The sequence below is a fragment of the Salvelinus fontinalis genome, chromosome 4 (genome assembly GCF_029448725.1).
Source record: "Salvelinus fontinalis isolate EN_2023a chromosome 4, ASM2944872v1, whole genome shotgun sequence".
Classification (NCBI taxonomy): domain Eukaryota; kingdom Metazoa; phylum Chordata; class Actinopteri; order Salmoniformes; family Salmonidae; genus Salvelinus; species Salvelinus fontinalis.
In genome coordinates, this window is record NC_074668.1 from 23164444 (window position 1) to 23183596 (window position 19153).

A 19153-nucleotide genomic window follows, 5' to 3' on the forward strand; every position below is an offset into this window, starting at 1 on the left:
TAGCAATGTTCCAGCACCTAGTGGAAAGCCTTCCCAGAAGAGTGGAGGCTGTCATAGCAGCAAAGGGGGGGGGGGGGGGGCAACTCCATATTAATGCTCATGATTTTGGAATAAGATGTTCGACGAGCAGGTGTCCACGTACTTTTGGTCATGTAATGCATGTTAAAGGCCGATTCGCGACGTGCAATAGAAAAATAGCAATTTCAACAACTATTATTGGATAACTAGCTAACTCAAGGTTAATATTAGTTAGCGGGACTAATCATAAACGTATTATTAGCAAACTACGTTTACGTTAGTTAGCAGGCTGGCTAATTATCCAAATATCCATTCTCTGTCAGTCACTGTGTCGACGCACATAACGCGGCCAAATGTTAACTGTCAACAATTGATAGACAATTTTTACCCGATTGGAGTTTACCACGTTAGCTAGCTGGCTAACTTGTGTAGTTGTAGTTTCATCTTTGAGCCATCTTATAACGTAGCACACGTTAACGTTACGCCAGTTTGCTAACTAGTAGCGGCGAGCTAGCATAGTCCAGTCAATCGAAACCATATATAATCACATGGCTAGTTAGCGGCTAACGTCAGTTAGTTAAGCTGTGAGAATGCCATTTTCTCGTTAGGACTTTGACAGGTCAAAATAAATATATTGCTGTTTGGGTACGACGTAGTTATGCTTCTTCCAGTCATAAAGTTACAGTTAGCTAGTTATCGTAGTCAGGCTGGCCATTGCTTACTCTTTCTGGAACTGTTGTTGTTATGAGGGCGGACCCCAAAACTGAGGCCTCTGTCAAAACACACCGAAGCAGGAAAACAACCGGACGACTCACCAGAGAGAAAACAATGACAATAGAAACGTTAATGATCCAGTTGAAGATCCGTGCACTGGGTTTGCAATAAATTACACGTTAGGAAATACATTTGTCATATCCGAGGCCAGTTTCAATACGTCCCGTAGAAGAATCGAGTCGCCATCGCTGCGAATCTCCAACCCAATATTATACGTGACGTAGTACGCAACGTAACCACGTTTATTTGGATGTGGGGGATGGGTACGCAAACGAATCACATGAGCATGTAAACAAATAAATAAATGCAAGTTATACGCTATCCGGTGTCGTTGGGACGTCCATACCATAAACCCCTACACCTATTCTAACCTTAACCGTTTTAAATGTAAACTTCAATGGGGTATCGTCAGTTGGGACGTCCCAAGGATTCGGTTGAGACTTTTCCAAGAAAAGTACACCGTTTTTAAACCAATTTCTACCATCTTTGTTTACATCTGTCTAAACGTTACATACATTTTTAGTAGGCCTAAACTTATACTAGGCCACCAGAGATAATTTGTCATTGTAGAAAACCAGCATTAACCTATTTTCCTATGCTTTTGTGCATGTTGACACCAACTTAGCATTGCGAAACGATCAAGCTGAAGCACTCATTTTGATTTTATTGATTTGAATTGATCATCAATAACTACTGCCAGAAAAAATTACATTCAAATATTATATTTTCCCTGTGTGTGTGTGTGTGTGCTCCAAAAACTGAGACCAATTTGTGATGCCTAATGTGGTAACAAAAAACAACACACATAGGATCTTATTCAATAATGTATTGGATGATGGTTTCATACATATGTGAATCCAAGACACTTGGTATATTTTTGTCCATTCCTTAACAGCTTCCAATGCCTTGAAACATGAGATGAGATGTTAGCCTTTTGAGCACCTCATCTGTATTAACAGGTTTTAATTACATTTATTTTGACAGGAGAGGTGACGCCAGAGCACATATTGTTAAACAACATTTGGAATCCCTTTATGATCAAACTCAAAGTTATTTCAGTAAAACAATCCCATCCTTGCTTACCCAAGTACTCAACCACTTTGCACCTTTTAGTGACAGAGGTCTATGACCATCAAATCACAATCTATCAAAAAGGCCAGAAAAATCATGAGGCTTAATTGATATGGGATAAAAAGTCATTTCTAAATGTCTGCTTTTTACTTAGGGATTTGGGATAGAAAATTTCAGAGGGACTTTGTTTAGTCCTGTTTTCATTCAATTCACCATCTTATTCACACATTACTAAACCCGTCTTGTGAATACTACAAAGAGTCAATTCAGTCAGTTGAATATATATATATTGTGTCTGTCACCAAAATTGCCAATTGCAACATGCATGGTTTCACCAGTGTAAAAAGGGATGCGTGCTGATTCAATGTCAATGCGCCAGAACAATAATACAAAACAGTATATTCCCCTTTTAAGTGACCAGTATGAAATTGCATGCAAAATTCAAACAATTAATTTAGGTTTATGTGAATATGTAAAGGTTCATAAGGGTCTGTGTAAATCAATTCCATTTTCAGCCATTTATTTGTCAATTCTTCTGTGCAAGACGATGAGATCTCATACAAGAAATGTTACTTCTAAGTACTCCCCTACACAGTATCACTGATATAGAAAATTAGTTGTAAAAATAAAGGACAGTTCATCATAGATTAATATAGGATATCCAGATTCTCCATTTCATCCTTAGAGGTATACAGTGTCATTCTGAAGTGTCAAGCACATACTGTATCTGCTCAGCAAGTATGGAAGAGTCCGTTCTGTCAGGATGTCAGCAATTTTATACTTTTGCCTCTCCCTGTTTGCTTCACAAAAAACACTATATTAAATGACCTAATTATGAACATTGTCATTGTACCAATGGATTACAAAATAGCCTGCCATTTCTCTCAAAAATCAACCATTAGTTTTCCATGTGCATTCCCATAGTTAAAACTTCCATAATCCCATATAACATATGGCAGAACCGTTCTGTCTACTGGTTTCCTCTGTTATTATATTCATTAATTATTGTGTTTACCAGTTATGAAAGCGACTGGTTCAGTAAAGCTTTAAGAAGCAAGACTACCCTGAGAGAAGGTCTAAAACATGGGCAAGCTTGCCAGACCAGAACTGGCTCATATGGGTTTTAGTTAAAGGGATAGTTCCCCCAAATAACAAAATTACATATTGGTTTCCTTACCCTGTAAGCAGTCTACGGACAAGGTTCGGCTGCAATCTATGCTTTGGTTTAGTTTCCCTAGCACAGTTTCAAAATGCTAATGTTTTGGAATTTATGGCACAAAAAAAGCATCATGTCCAAATTATCAGAAAATATCTCAAATTGATTGTGAAGCTCAACAAAAAGTTTTGTCACGTGCACAAGTATAGTGAAATTGCCTTGCTTGCCTGCTTATAGATGATTTGAACATGATGTGTGAAAATACTAATATCGGTACCATGACTTGAATGGGATTTGTGCCACAAATGCTAAAAGGTTAACATTTGGGAACAGTGCCAGGGAAATATAACCAAAGCATCGATTACTGTCATTCCTTGTCCGTAGACTGGTTTCCTTACCCTGTAAGCAATGTAATTTTGTTATTTGGAAGAATGATCCCTTTAATAAATCTGTACACTATATTTCAATATAGTCAGCACATTTTGTTCAATAACATAAGATATCATTTTCACTAAATGTGTAATATTTATATATCTATACATATACAATCCAAATCCTCTGAACTAGTTAGACAGTGTTTACTACCAACTTCAACGATACAGTAAAGGCAAAGACTCACTTGTGGACACTAAAAATTACATTTCTTGAATCCTCACAATTATTTAAATCTAAGTGCTGTAAGTAGTTCATACACAAGGTATTGAAGACCTATTAAAATGGTTGAGTACAAAACAGAAGGAAAATACAGAAGATTATAACGAACTGCAAGCATGACAAAACTAATATATTCAATACAGTAGTGGCCAGCGGCAAGGATAATGAGACAATCAATTCCCTTTTGTGTCATAGAATGTACATTCTAACTGAATTCAATGTAGTCAAATGTTGGTCATACTGTATCATGTTCTTTCCATCAGGATTCATTTCCATGCTTTCAGATTTTTATTCCAGTCAGACAGAGCCAAACAGAGGGACTTGTCAGTGCTCTATAGTGCATTATTTCTTTCTACAGTATGTTACTACCATGTAATCAAACCAGAGTTTTTTGTATGACTCAAGACTGTGTTTGCCCACTGAGCTAAGAACAAGATTGACATGAATGCAGGAGGAACAGCATGAGTCTCTGAAAGGACAGAATTAGGATGGAGAGAAAGGGAGCAGAGGATGAAGCATGTCCTTGGTAATCCAAGAGCAGGGGTTCTCAATGTGGTCTTTAAAGAATGCTCATGTTTGCCTGAGACTCCTCACTAGAAGATTATCAGGTTCCATTGTTGTCTGAGACATCACTCAAACATATCTTAATCCATTTATTCAAAGGTTGGAAGGTCATGAGTGTGAATGACAACGCAATCATGGCATGATCTGCATCAACAAAAACTGAGGTAACCAGGTGTGCATTGGCCCGTTATAGTCTGAAACCAGTGATTTAGAGGACGAGAGCTATCTGAAATAAATAATGTAAACTGTGCTTATGGGTAGTGAGTTTCATTTACTGCCTAGTAAACCTCAATGATAAAAAATAAATACAAAATACACCAAATAGATTCTACTAATTAGATTTTACATTTCCTTTGTTATGTTTTGCAGATGTTTTTTTTTTCCTCACAAATTTTTGCTCAAGTATATCACAGGTGACTAACTATAGAGGATAACAGGGTCAGTGAAGTACCATGCAACATCTGGTTCAGAAGGCTATTGCAGACAATTCTACAACATGTACAACCACACTTTATATGTTTGTTACAAATGTTTCAAAACATACAACCAAGAAACCAAGTACATAAGAGATGTTGAATATTTAGAGTCTTAGAGGACTATCTCTCAGTCAGTAGTAGAATTTCACGGTACTTGACTTAAACAGTCCTGTCTTACAGACAAAATCTGAAAAATTGCTATTCAAAAAGTAGCAAATTTGGTCAGTCTCTTTTTAAATAATTATAGTGCTTTTGATGGCTTAAGACAGGGGTCTTTTTTAATCTCACCCAGTGGCAATCTACACAACTTCAGTGTACATTTCATGACACCATAGCTGCAAAAGTCTTTACGTCAGAGTCCATTAAGTAAAACAACAGCTAGTGCTGTTACATATATTTCAAAGTAGTATCCATTATCAAAAAACCTAAAACACATTTATAAATATTTTTTATTTTCTAAAAGTCCTCTAAGGGAATTTTTCTGTAAGAGTTTAGCTCTGGTTCCCCCGGTTTTCCGAAAAGGGGTATTTATTTAGTGTGATCAGAGAGGGAGCACAGGCGTTGAGGAGCCAGGCTCCACTCCATGTGCTCTGGAAGCTTCTCTTTGAGAGTCTCCCATGTGCGGTGCGATTCAGCAGGACTGAGGAAATGTGGAGGAAGGGAGGGGCCTAAAACTCCCACTCCAGGGTCTCCTCCCGGTTAGCTGCTCTTTCCAGCCTATGGATGATATTGTTGAGGTTGGCCATTTTCTCAGTGCGTCTCTGAACACTCTTGTTGGGCTTGGGGCTCTGGATGGGAGGCAGGGGGTTAGGGTCCAGGCTGTGGTTGGTGCTTGTGGTGGGTGGGTTGGGCAGGGATGGGGAGATGGGTGTAGAGGAAGACGGGACAGGGGAGACAGACATCATGAGGCCGGGTGAGGAGGCAGCGGAGGGGGAGTTGAGGGAGACCTCCAGGCTGCTGCGACAGGGCTCCGATGATGCCTTGAAACTGACTGGATCTACAAAAGACTTGCTGGATTTGTCACCCTCGTGCCTGGACTGGCTGGCTCTCTGGGGGCCATCTAGGGAGAGCTCCCCATGGAAGAGCCCCTGAGCCTGGCTACTCATCCCTTCTTCCTGCCTCAGGCTCTGAATATAGTGTGGAGCCAGGTGGGGCTCTTGGCAGCCGACCATCAGGTCCCCATGCTCCGTTTTCAACTGAGAGAACTGGACACCCATAGAAAAACACTGTATCTTAGACTGTCCGATGAAGCCCTCCTCCTCCTCTCCCTCACTGGCCTCCTGTTTGACATGAGGCAGTGATGTGTTGGCGCTGAGGGTGAGGATGGGGTGGGTGCGTCCAGTGGGGTGCAGCAGCCCCCTCTCATCCCCGTCTGAGGTGGGGCTCTGTGTGGCCGAGGGAGAGTAGCTGTGGTGTTCTGCATCCGTGTCGTTGTCCTGGAGACCCTCCATGAGGACCTCCCGTCGCATCCTGGACCTGCTTAGAAAAACACAACAATCAAAAAAACAGTTGGAAGGAGTCGTGTATTTCATTAATCCAAAACAAGCATTCAAGTATTCTGTTAGTAATTCCGTATACTATATTGATCAAATGTCATTATTCTAGTCCCTCTGGGGTTGGGGATCTGAAGCAATGTCTGACCTATAGTTGTGAAACCAGTTGATGACGGTATTGGTTTTGAGGTTGAGCTGGGAGGCCAGTATCTCAATGGTGTGCTGGGATGGGTATGGCTCCAGGAGGTAGGCCTTCCTCAGAGCATCCTTCTCCTCAGCCCCCAGCACCACCCTGGGCTTCTTCACCTGGCTGTAGGGACACAGGTCTATGGAGACCAGGGCCGGGCTCACACACTCAGAGCTGGCGCTAGGAGAGTCACTATCTGAGCCGGTACTCAGCAGCCCATACCGCCGCTTCAGATAGGCTGGGAGGACAACAGAGAGAGAAAGAGTTAGAGAATTCAATGACGACGCACGGAATAACATGAATCAATACATCACACAGTATAGCTGCTGTACATACATCCATGGGTACACTCAGTGCTATACTGTATATGAGCAGGTACAGCAAATACACATATTGCTAACCCTGATAACAGAACACCAGATACCATGCTGTAAATAGACCAACCTTTCTTCTCCATCTTCTTCATGTCCCTCAGCTTGTCCACATTGTGCGGGTCGTTGAGCCACAATTGCATGCGGACAAAAGGCTCCCTGCCTTTGAGGCTGAGTTTATGCCAGGGCTTGGGCCTGGAGAGCAGGTCTGACACTGAGCCCTGGGTGAGGCCCAGTATACTCTCCCCAAACAGCCGCTGGCCTAGAACACACACACAAACAAAAAGGTGTAAACACACACCTTAACACGTTTCCCAAACAGAGCACACAAAGTAGATCTGTTTAAACACTGCTGGCCTAGTAGACACATGACATAACTAAGACTCAGGGTTTTTCCAAGTCAGGTGGTCAGACCAAACCACAACACATATCAACAGCTCACCAGAACATAGACACTCATTTCTAAAACCCATATCCAGATACACCAACAGACTCACCTAGGTTGTTGTCTGTCAGTACCTCCTTGACTTTCTTGGTGATAGCGTATGTGTCCAACTCTGGGTACATGGCCACCAGCTCCTGGATGCCCAGCGGGGCGTGGGGCTGGTGAAGGGAAAGCAGACTGGGGGTGGACTTCCCTCCCTCTGGGTGGGGGTTCACCAGGCCCTCAGGCTGCTGGTTCTCCATGCTGCTCTCCAGGGTCAGGCTGACGGGCTCCACCAGCGGGCTGGGGTGGCTCTCCTCTGGGCTGGAGGGCGGGGAGGGCGACGACTGGGCCGTCACTGGGCTTTTATCTATGGGCGGAAGTCACAAAACATCAGAGGGTAATATAATCAGTTAGAGCAACAGATAAAGAAGCAAAGATACCTTCTCCATTCAACTGATTGACCAGAACTTAAATATATACAAACTATTACTTCTATTAAATAAATGTGTCCATGTTGCAATCTGATATGGAGTGGCCCACCTTGAGAGAGGCTCTGGCTGGGGAGCTGGTTGAGTCCTTGGCCCAGCTGGTCCAGCAGCCACAGCTGCATGCGGATAAAGGGTTCCCTGCCCTTCTGGGTCAGCTTGCTCCAGGGTTTGGGCCGAGACAGCATGTCACTTACACTTCCCTGAGACAGACCCAGCACCTGGAGAGGACACCAGAAACAAGATAAGAGTCAGCAAGTAAAATAGAGTAAACAGGAGTAAATAGTAAACAGCTATTTCTAATGTGAATATGAATCTCAAGTTGATAAAGATCTTGGGGAGAAAAGTTTGGCTATTTCATACACTCTTTTGCAAGACGAAAATCAGTTTGAGATGTGACAAAATAGTGACTGGCACATCAACTTCACCACATTACTATTTTAAATGTTGCATATCTACAACCACTAGAGGGCGGTAACACACAATCTATATAATTAAATAACGCTTTTGCACTGGAATCATCTTTTACTTAAAAAGAAGCCTTGCTAATTACTTAGTTGTATGATGCTACAAGGCATAAAAGAGTCACAGAAAAACATCCAAAACAATGCAAACCATTTTAGATGAAGCATGGACAGACAAATCAGGACGAAGTAAGGAAGTTAGTACAGCAAAGTAAAGTGAACACACCTTTTCACCAAAGATCCTCTGACAGATGCCATTCTTGGCAAGCTTCTCTTTGACCTGTCGGGTGAGTTCGATGGTGTCCACCTCGCGATACATGTACATCTCATACTGCTCCGGCGTCAGGGGCGGCACGGTGGGCTTCAGGGTGCGGGGGATATATGATGGGTAGTAGGCCAGGCCATGGCCAGTTGACTCCCCGCTCACTGACACGTCTGTCTCCACCTTCACCTCCACAGACTGCATCATCCCCGAGCCAGTGTCCTCCTCGGCCGCAGACGCCTCCTCACTGTTGGGCAGACACTCTCCGTTCTCCAACCGGGGCCGGGGCAGGGCCGAGGGGCCCGAGGACGAGGAAGAGGACAGGGAGGGAGACACTGAGGTGAAGGGCTGAGAGCTGCCGCCCCCTACGCCGCCCACCATGCCTATGGGCCCCCGCTCCACGGACCAGTGCTGGTCGAAGTAAGTCCCTGCCTCGCCGATCTCTGACTTGACTTTACGGATGATGTTCTGAACGAAGGCGGCAGGGGAGAGGACACTGAGGGGGGTTTGGGGACTGCTGACGGGGTTGGCCATGCACACAGTCACTGTGCCCCCCTCCTCCTGTTTGATGAAGGTGGGTAGGGGCAGGCCCTTGGAGGCCTCAGGGAGCCCCAGGCGCTTCACTTGGGGCCCAGCGCTGGTGGCAGAGGCCCTGCCACAGACCTCCATCTCCATCAGGGCCTGCTGCTGCGCCTGCATCTCCCTCCTGGCCTGCTCCAGGATGTTCTTGATGGTGTCATCTGAGCTGCTGTCTGCCCCGTTACTGCTCCTGCCCGAGGGGCTGCCCAGGGATGACTTAATGTCACCTGCAGAGCGCACACACACAGTCACAACACACCCACCGTTACACACAACTCTATAAATACATACTCCACACCAACTTCAAAAACTTAAACTGCCATCAAAACCAATTGCTGTCAAAATGTATACATAAAAAATAATGATAATCTAAATGTCACCTGACCTAGCACAGTTGAATAAAGAGTAGATGCATAACCTGTTCCAGACCCACCTCCTCTCTGGGACTGGATTTCCTTCTTGGCCTGCTCCAAGATATTCTTGATGGCGTCGTCTGACCCAGTTTCAGGAGTTCGGATGCGAGGAGTGATGCTCCCTGCCACAGAGAGGGTAACAGAGAGAGAGAAAGGGGGTGAGTGGGATGGCTGATCAGAGAGCAGTTCCAAGGCGTTGCTTTTGACTGGTAGATCAATGGCTGCCTTTGAGATCTTGGCATCTGAGGTTGCAGTATACGGCAAGTTCAACTTTCAAAAGCTCTGAAATCTGGGGAGAAAACAAAGTTTAAAAGTAACACAACAAATATGGGAGAGGAAGCCATGAAGAAGTTTGAGGTGCAGGCCAAGGAGATTAAAAGGTTTAACCGCAGAGAGGTCCAGAAACTACACCACCAGCCTTTCAAAACACACCACATGAGAGACGAGTGGGCAACTCTGCTCTATCCCTCAGCACTAATAAAATCCTGAAATGAAAACACTGCTACCGCAATACATCTGCAGACAACCTTCAGTTTTAGCATATTAAATGCTTTTAAATTAATGCCTGCAATTCTTTCAGTTTAGAAAGTGAGTTTTCATGGCTGGGCACTGTGATCCTGTCCAGTATTTCCTGACACACCCAGTGATCTGCTGTTATATCTGTGGTTCAGGATAACCACTGTCCAGTCCACTCACCTCTCTGTCGGACCTGGATGGTTCTGAGGGCCAGAATGTTCTGTTCATCAGACAGGAACTGCTTCATCTTGATGAAGGGCTCCTTGCCTTTCACTGTCAGCTTCCTCCAGGGCTTGGGCCGGGCCAGGATCTCACTGACCGAGCCCTGTGATAGGCCCAGCACGTAGTGACCAAACACACGCTGGCCAATGTTGTGCTTCAGCAGCTGCTCTTTGATCTGGAAGGCAATATCCGCTGTCTCCAACTGGTCATCATCGCCTGCAGTGGAGCTCCCACTCTCCGATTGGTCGCTGGGCAGGCCCGCCTCAATGCCCCCAGTTCGTGCAGGTCCCTGATTGGTTGACATTAGGGCGGCTTTGGCTGCGTACAGGGCGGTGGGGAAGGCCATGATGGGGCTACCGGCGTCCTTCTTGAAAAGTGGGGAGCAGAGGAGCTGCTTGTGGAGGACGTGGTCCACAGACAGCCTGCCCCCTGAGCAGGGGGACACAGAAAAGGGGCGGGGGAGGTCGTAGCTAGAGGAGGAGACGTCCATGGGGGGAGGACCAGGGCTGGCCGAGGTACGCACATCCACCTGGGAGACTGAGGAGAAGGACCCTGTGGGCCTGCCCCCCTCTCTGCCTGACTCCTCCGATTGGTCCTCATCTGCAGACACAGTCACACTCAGGTTGGCAGCACATTCACAGCCACTGGGGTTAAAGCTGCATAGGACCAACACAGACACTACGTGAAGCTTACATACACTGTGTAGTCTCGGGTCTATAAACTACAAAACAGCTTTCAAGAACTACAATTAGATGTCATAGACATTCAAGCTGACTTGGAAGGCGAGTCGAGACTGACTCCCTGATCACCTTGCATCATAAATAACTACTGAATATGATTTGTAGATCATTCAGTCACATTTTACCCATGATACATCACGGTTTTGATGCTCTCGAACGTGGCCATAGACACTGTTGCCTCACCATTGTTGTGTAAGACTCTGGCCTTATCCATCAGGTATTTGTGAGAGGGAAGAAAGGTCTCTTTGTCCAGCAAAAGAGCCTCTGCAACCTTGGCAGATTCCTGGTGACACACACACACACACACACACACACACACACACACACACACACACACACACACACACACACACACACACACACACACACACACACACACACACACACACACACACACACACACACACTGTTAAATTCCAATGTATCAAATATAGTGGCTGTAGATATCCTTACAATGGATGCTGCTCACTAAGGCATTCAATGGCACTGCTGTACTTTTCCTTCCTTGACCGCAGTGGAACATTAAGAGGAAAACAAAAGTCTATTTTGAAACAAACTACTCTGTTTAATACTGGGCTATGAACAACAACGCAATACACAGCAGACCGTTAGTAAATATCTCACCTGGGATGAGCTACCATTCGCTGAGGCCAACTTCATTACCTTCAGGATGCTACAAGAGGGGAAAAAAACAGTAAGAATGTTATATTGTGTTCCTGTATATAAGACGGTGTAAAACGTTTAGTAGTCTCTTATCAAGCACTGTGGGTCACCTGAGTTCTGTTTTAATCTCGTCATAGTCCATCTGGGATTGCAGTTTAGCTTCTAATCTCTGAAACAGTCAAAGAGAGGAAGCATATTTCACAAAACTCCACTAACGAGAAGGTACCTCTTGCCATTTGAGTGTGTGCAATAGAACATACCTCAATAGCTTCTGTTTTATAGGCCAGCTGGCGTTCCAGCGATATGATCTGATTGGCTGAGGTGTCCTGGACTTCCTGTAGTGCGAACTGCAGTCTCTGTATGTTCTCCAACAGCCTGAGGATCTCATGGTCTTTAGCAATCAGCTTAGCCTCCAACTTGGATGACAACACACCACCCTTCTCATCCCTCTCCTAAGGGGAAGAAAGACAGGGTGTGAGAGAAAGAAAGTCAAAGAGAGTAAAAGACACTGAAGGGTAAGTTAATGAAAGGCGATAATTCCTTTTAAAAATATATAATATTCTGCCATCCAGAATTCACACACTTAAAGATCCATGACGTGAAGCTTGACTTGGCTCCCTGTCAATGAATTTGAAGGGGAAGAAATATAGGAACACATTGATCTAAAGAGGAAGTGGATGTGGTCTCGTCTTACCCCACTAGTGCCCTCTGGTGGATTATAGCTGCCTGGGGTGGTGCTCCGGGCACTGGCCAGCTGCTCCTTTAGCCTTTCCACCTGCCTCTGGGCCATCTCCGCTTTCTACAACCAAACATCACAGAATAACAACTCACACAACAAAACACTGACACAATCAATCTGTCAGTCACTCAGCAGATATACAGATGAACTGGTCCTGAAGAGAACAGAAAGACAAATCTGAGGACAGACCCTCAGCAAAAAAATAAATAGGAGAGGGGTTGGGACAACACCCACCAGCAGAAGTGTGCATCTACCACTCCATTTTGCTGAGAGGACGGTTTAGTCAGCACACTTTCTTCCCAAACTGTTTACCTGCTCTGTCACACTCGGGCTGCTAATTAATGATTCATTTTGAGAACATTTATCTAAGAGCTGCTGGCGGAGAGAGAGGGTAGGATAGAGAGCGAATGACAGAGCAAGCAAGCGAGAGAGAGCGAGAAGGAAATAGAGGAACAGGAGAAGGAAGGAGAGAGAGAGAAGAGAAATCACTAGGAAGGAAAGATAGCAATCAAGGCAATGAGGTAAGTAAGAGCCCCAGCTCATGGCACTCCGACATCAATCGCGCTCGGCAGTCTCTCCTGTCCTCTACTGAGTGCTGCCGTGGAGCACCCACAGACGGGGGCCAGGTTTTTCTGTCTCTAATCACAGGGGCTCAGGGAGTGGGAGGCAGGGGAGGAGGCGGCATGGGGGCTGCAGGATGCAGGGTGTCTAATTAAAACAGGAGGCTTGATTACAGTAGTGATTACCTTAACGAATGAGCATCTCAATCAGAGGGCTGCCTACAGGACGGCAGGTCTCACTCACCTGGTTCGCCTTCTCAAGGTTCATCATGATCACGCTGACCTCCTCTACCCTGGAACACACACAGAACCAGCCAGTGGGTTACTGAGGGGGCTATCTCATAGTCTAGCATGATTTATACACCCTCATTGACTTTTACACACTTTTCTTACATGATTCACAGTAAATCACACACTGCCCCAGTCTTCACACAACATCAAGAAAGCATCAGTCCTCGCATAGCGCCCTGGACTGTCTCTCTGACCCCTACTCAGAGTTCTTTGGAGATTGCATCCCAACATGCCTCCATACATCTAACAATCAGAGGTCTCATTTAAATAGCAGCTCAGCAAGATTATTCATGAGGTTTGTTTGAAGTTCAACAGTTTCTTTTTAGACACATGGGACTTGATTTTCAAAAGGTGGAGAAAAATGAATTAATGAGGATTGTGAGATTGATTAAAATATGCACATAGATTTCTGGAATTTTTCAGGACAAAGAAACCCCTTTCCGTTTCACTAAATGTGTTTTTGAGAGGAAATCAGAGATCTTGTTCACTATCAAACAAACTCTTTTCAAACCAACCATGTACTTCCTCACGTCTGCCCCACACTGCCCTTCATCTCACTGCCGGTTATTATGGGCTTGCTTTAGGAAGATTAATGACACAAACAACTTAACTCATCACCCATTCTGAATAGTCACAAAGCATTGCTTTCCAACATTTTGTGTGGTTAGCAATAGTTAGAACCCCAAATTCAAGACCTTTAAAATGCCCAATCATCCAATATTTCTCCATATTAATTAGTAGTAGTGTTGTGCTGGTGTACAGTCCAAGACTCATAGGGCTCTGGGCAGTGTCCAGGCCACGCCAATAAGCCTATGATAGATGGGACCACACTGACAGAAAAGGTAAGAGGTGTCACATACAGATTTAATGAACTTGTGCAGTATGGAAAAATGCTTTGTATTGATTACCTGTTCAGATACTCAAAATCAGCCAAAGTAGCCAAATTACCCTAATTATCAACATCAAGGAAAAAGTCAGTGAGAGTAAGAAGAGGTAAAATTGGAATCACAGAGCCATGGGGATGAGTCCTGAGAGAGAGGTATTGGTGTTTATGGGCCAGGGGGTTGTGTATTTAGTATTCCTATTAGACTACTGCAGTCAGTTGAGGACAACACCCACTCATATTTCAACCCCTATAGGATGTATAACTCATTACCTATTCATTAACTACAAACCCAGCCATTCACAAATGAAGCATTGGCCCGGTGGCCCAAGCACCAACACACAACTATCCTTCCTCTTCCCTCACAGGGAGCTAAAGAGCTGTCACTGTGAACAGCTGCTGAACATGAGAGGGGAGTCAAATGGAAAATGCTTCAAATCCAGCAGAATGGATGGCGGTGGGTCTGGAAACTGCAGTTCAATTGCACCATGGATTAAGCCTGGGAGAAAATCCATTAGCACCGGCTCACTGTGCTCCGTCCGCAGCACTACCCAAACAAAGGAGTGTTTACTTTTAATGTCTATCGACATCCTTCATACAACTTCAGATTAATTCCAACCGTTGAGCTGGATGCATAGCGCTCACAGATCCAGGACAAGGTAGAATATTTCTGGAGGAATCTTTAAATGGAGCCATTCTTCTTGAGGCGTGTCAAGGCAAGGCTCTGGCCGCAGACAGAGGAGGTCAACACAGAGCTCTCCCATCCATAGACCTGCATTAGTCGATGAGTCACACCACAGTAACGTCCAAAATGGTTCCCTATATCAGGGATCCTCAACTACATTCAGTAGAGGGCCGATTGTTTTTCTTAAGGGGATGGTCGGGGGGCCAGAACAATTTGTAAATAACTCGTACACTACAAATTGACCGTAAGAAGCCCAAACAGATATCATATTTGAAAAACATAATACATAATAAAACATCATTTCAAACCTTGCTTACATTTGTATAATCACGTGTCTCTTCAAATCTAATCTAATCTGATTTCCTGGTGTTTTTACAGTCTTTTATGTCCAACAATGAAAAATTGCGGGGCCAAATAAAAACACCTGTGGGACGCCAGTTGGGGAACCCTGCCCTATATTGTGCACTACCCGCCTAAGGCTCTGGTCAAAAGTAGTGAACTATAAGGAAATAGGGTGCCATTTCAGATGCAGCCTAGTTCTGTTTTTACAATGGCTTCAGACTGGAAATGGCTTCAGACTGGAAATGGGTACAATACATTACAGTGGGGGAGTGACCATGTGTCGATTAGGGTAGAGCAAGCATGGCTAAAGAGAGAAGGCTGAGCATAGTGGTGTATGCATAGGTGGGCTGAGTAGGGACATGCAGTAGTGTATATGGAGAGACCATGAGAATAGTGAAGGATTGCAATGGACATGTTAGAGAAGCAGCAGAGAGGACAGTATGGACATAGAGTGGCGAGACAAGCAGGCTCTTACTTGTTGGCCTTCTCCTGGTCGTATTTACACCGCAGGTCCAGCAGGTCTGCCTGGGCTGTGCTCAGAGCTAGAACAATAAAGGAAGGCCATTAGTCATGATGTCCTTTCGCCTCACAGTGTCCAGAAAGGACCATCGGACAAAATACTCACATGAATGCAGCACTTTGATCCTCTCCTCGGCCTCACCCAGTCTGTCGACCAGGGTGGTATCTGCGTCTTCGGCCTCCCTATGAGGAAGACACAATGTTTAAAATGACCAAACTTTCATAGACTCTCAGGAATACAGCACACAATACTGCATTGCATTCTGTTAACATCTAGGTCTATTTTCATTGTACAGTATGACTGATGAGGGCTGTTCTAATTTTTGTCTTTATTATACACATCATATCATGTTCACAGGGATGTGGAGGCAAGGACCAGGCTAGTGTTTCTCACCCCTCTGTCTGACTCTGGATCTGGTGGTTCTGCTGAGGTGAGCCTGTGGCTCTGAAGGCCTGTTTGCTGTTGGGAGTCATCACACAGGCAGTCCGGCTCGATGCCTCCCCAGCTCCTGACGCTGCTGCTGGGCCGTCCTCTGTGTCGTCTGTAGAGAAGAGAAGGATAGGAGAGGGAAAGGAGTACAGATGAGAGCTGTAGTCATCTGAAGTGAGGGGCCACAGAGAGAGTGCATGGAACAGAGACATCCTTGTGCACTTGGGTTGGAAACGGTTCAGGGAACAGAACAGAAAACCGGAAAATAACATCATTTTTCAAGGAACAGAATCAGGAACAAAAGTGATCGATACTGTTCTGGAACAGAACCGTTATTTTGAAAGCATGGGAACAGGTTAATAACGTTCTTTTTTACGAACATGTCATTTTTACCCAGTCACACAACAAATAATATGCAACAAAGCACCTATGCAAATCCCTCACTCTGTCACTCAGAAACTTATTCCAGCATCTGCCTGTCAGCTGAAAATCTTTGCCAGTGTGTGTGTGTAGGCTACCTACCTGCCCCGCCAAAGCATAGTCTACCATAGCCTACTGACGTTACAAGCATGATTCAGAAATTAGAGAGAGATTTTTAATGAGAGAAGAATGGATTCACTTTTTCAATGCTAGTTAACCTGTTGGGGATGGGGGCGCTGTTTAGACTATTTATGCTAATTTGGTAATTTTTGAAACGGCTTCCCACAAAATCCTTGATCGTACAATATGCATATTATTATTATTATTGGATAGAAAACAGTCTATAGTTTCTATAGGAGTTGAAATTTTGTCTCTAAGTGGAACAGAGCCCATTCTACAGCAATTTCCCTGACATGGATTCAGATTTCAGAAATGTTGGCCACTGTTCTGAAGTCAGTTAAAAGGGCACTGATTTTGCTATGACTATACGGACACTTCTTACGTCTTCCCCTGGATGCCTTTACGTGATGACGATTCCAATGGGGTCGATTGCGCGTTCACAGGCCCTACAAATGAAAAAACCCTGAAGCTAGTCATTCTTTTGGAGCTGCGTCATGAGCCTAGAGGACACCGGCGCGCACCTGTTCCAAGCGTTAGTTTAGCCTGTTATATTTCTCCGGTCATCTTTTCACTCGTTATAGGAGTTAAAAACATCATAAGGTAGTTGATTTAAAGCGTTTTATAGCAATTTATATCCGTTTAGTGCGATTTTGGGACATTTCTTTTTGAAACGATGTGAATAGTTGGGTACGCTTTTCAGTTCATCCCGAACGCAGTTGGCATTTCGACATGGCAAGAGGACAGCTTTCCACCAAAAGACGATTTCTCCCAAGAAAGGATCCTTTGCCCAAGATACTGATGGAAGAACAGCTCAAGGTAGGACATTTTTATTATGATAAATCGTGTTTCTGTCGAAACATTTTAGTGGCTTAGGACGCCATGTTTTATGACGTAGCTTCGCTAGGCGCAAACTGTATTGAAAAGTAAGGATAAATTAAAAAATGTTATTCCGCAATTGTATTAAGAATTAAATTGTCTATCAATCCCTGTCCACCCTATATTTTTTAGTCACGTTTATGAGTATTTATGTATAAGAGTAGATCACTGTCTAAGTGGCGCAAGGACATATTATGACCAGCTGAGTTACATTTCACATTGTCTAACCATGATTTTGGTGGCTAAATATAAACGTTTTCGATCAAACTCTATATGCATTGTGTAATATGATGTTACAGGAGTGTCATCTGAAGAATTCTGAGAAGGTTAGTGAAAAAATTAATATCTTTTGGCGATGTTGACTTTTATCGCTCACTTTGGCTAGAATCAATGCTGGGCTGCTATGTGGTATGTGCTATGCTAATATAACGATTTATTGTGTTTTCGCTGTAAGACACTTAGAAAATCTGAAATATTGTCTGTATTCACAGGATCTGTGTCTTTCGATTCGTGTATGCTGTGTATTTTTACGAAATGTTTGATGATTAGTAAGTAGGTAAACACGTTGCTCTAAGTAGTTTTTCTATTCCATTTGTGACGATGGGTGCAATTGTAACCTATGCCATCTACCTGAAATATGCACTTTTTTCTAACAAAACCTATCCCATACCATAAATATGTTATCAGACTGTCATCTAATGAGTTTTTTTGTTGGTTAGGGGCTATAAATATCTTAGTTTAGCCGAATTGGTGATGGCTACTGGTGTTGGTGGACAAATAAAAGATGGTGGATTATGCTAATGTATTTTTAGGTAATAGATGTACATCTTTACATATTGTGTCTTCCCTGTAAAACATTTTAAAAATCGGACATGTTGACTGGATTCACAAGATCTGTGTCTTTCATTAGCTGTATTGGACTTTAATGTGTGAAAGTTAAATATTTTAAAAATATATATTTTTTGAATTTCGCGGCACTGGTTTTTCAGTGGGGGGGGGGGGGGGGGGTGCCGCTAGCGCCACGCTGATCCTAGACAGGTTAAGAGTACTATAGTTATTACGTTTCACATTGGATTTATTAATGACAAAAAGGTAAGACGTCGGGGAACAGTGTAACGAAACGACAATAAAAAAATCTGTTCAGAACGAAACAATTTGAAAATAATTTCTGTTCCAACCCCTGCTTGTGTGGCTTATAGTGCGTTTTTGCACAACAAAAATACTTTCTTAGATGTTTTTCTCTGAAAAATAAATACTTTACAACTTTACAAAAAATAAATACTTTACAACAAAAAGCAGCAGTGAGCTGGGACTGGGCCCATTCTGGGGTGAGTGCTGTGGCCATGGCACTGACCTGGCTTGTTAAGGCACTCCAGGTGTCTCCTCCAATGCCTGCTGACCTCCCTGACCAGGGCCTCACTGTCTGGGGCCGAACTCTGCAGCTGCTGCAGCCTCTCCTCCAGGGTGTGTGTGGCCTCCAGCACAGGAGCTGGGTCTGAGAGCAAAAACACATGATTGAGAGGAATTTGCTATTATTCTATGAACCATTCCACACAAAACAGCCACTCACAAATAAAGAGAATTCAAAAGCTTGTACATTGCATTCGGAAAGTACTCAGACCCATTGACTTTTTCCGCATTTTGTTAAGTTACCACCTTATTCTAAAATAATGTTGTTTTTTCCTCAATCTACACACAATACCCCATAATGAGAAAGCAAAAACACCTTTTTAGAAATTGTTGCAAATACACT

The 19153-nt window shown here is 44.0% G+C and overlaps 2 protein-coding genes across 7 annotated transcripts in view; both read right to left on the bottom strand.

Moving 5' to 3' along the window:
* LOC129853386 (myotubularin-related protein 3-like) overlaps positions 1 to 1011 on the bottom strand; it is a 31919-nt gene extending 30908 nt beyond the window's left edge. For both annotated transcript variants that reach the window (XM_055919374.1, XM_055919373.1), the window contains exon 1: positions 834 to 1011. The gene's annotated coding sequence lies outside the window, so the exon portion shown is untranslated. The remainder of the gene's footprint in view (positions 1 to 833) is intronic.
* A 592-nt stretch (positions 1012 to 1603) lies between these two features.
* Positions 1604 to 19153, bottom strand: part of LOC129853387 (homeobox protein cut-like 2) — a 130820-nt gene continuing 113270 nt past the window's right edge. The window contains exons 5-22 of one of the 5 annotated variants that reach the window (XM_055919375.1): positions 18755 to 18895; positions 15949 to 16096; positions 15661 to 15737; positions 15511 to 15577; positions 13079 to 13127; positions 12230 to 12334; positions 11796 to 11987; positions 11646 to 11704; positions 11497 to 11545; positions 11056 to 11155; positions 10091 to 10732; positions 9367 to 9516; positions 8367 to 9208; positions 7732 to 7897; positions 7262 to 7558; positions 6838 to 7026; positions 6355 to 6631; positions 1604 to 6192 (exon numbers count right to left, since the gene is read on the bottom strand). In XM_055919375.1, coding sequence (XP_055775350.1) covers positions 5382 to 6192; positions 6355 to 6631; positions 6838 to 7026; positions 7262 to 7558; positions 7732 to 7897; positions 8367 to 9208; positions 9367 to 9516; positions 10091 to 10732; positions 11056 to 11155; positions 11497 to 11545; positions 11646 to 11704; positions 11796 to 11987; positions 12230 to 12334; positions 13079 to 13127; positions 15511 to 15577; positions 15661 to 15737; positions 15949 to 16096; positions 18755 to 18895 — 4361 coding nt within the window. In that variant the 3' untranslated portion in view covers positions 1604 to 5381. The remainder of the gene's footprint in view (positions 6193 to 6354; positions 6632 to 6837; positions 7027 to 7261; positions 7559 to 7731; positions 7898 to 8366; positions 9209 to 9366; positions 9517 to 10090; positions 10733 to 11055; positions 11156 to 11496; positions 11546 to 11645; positions 11705 to 11795; positions 11988 to 12229; positions 12335 to 13078; positions 13128 to 15510; positions 15578 to 15660; positions 15738 to 15948; positions 16097 to 18754; positions 18896 to 19153) is intronic. The other 4 variants (XM_055919377.1, XM_055919376.1, XM_055919378.1 and 1 more) reach the window with 4 other exon arrangements.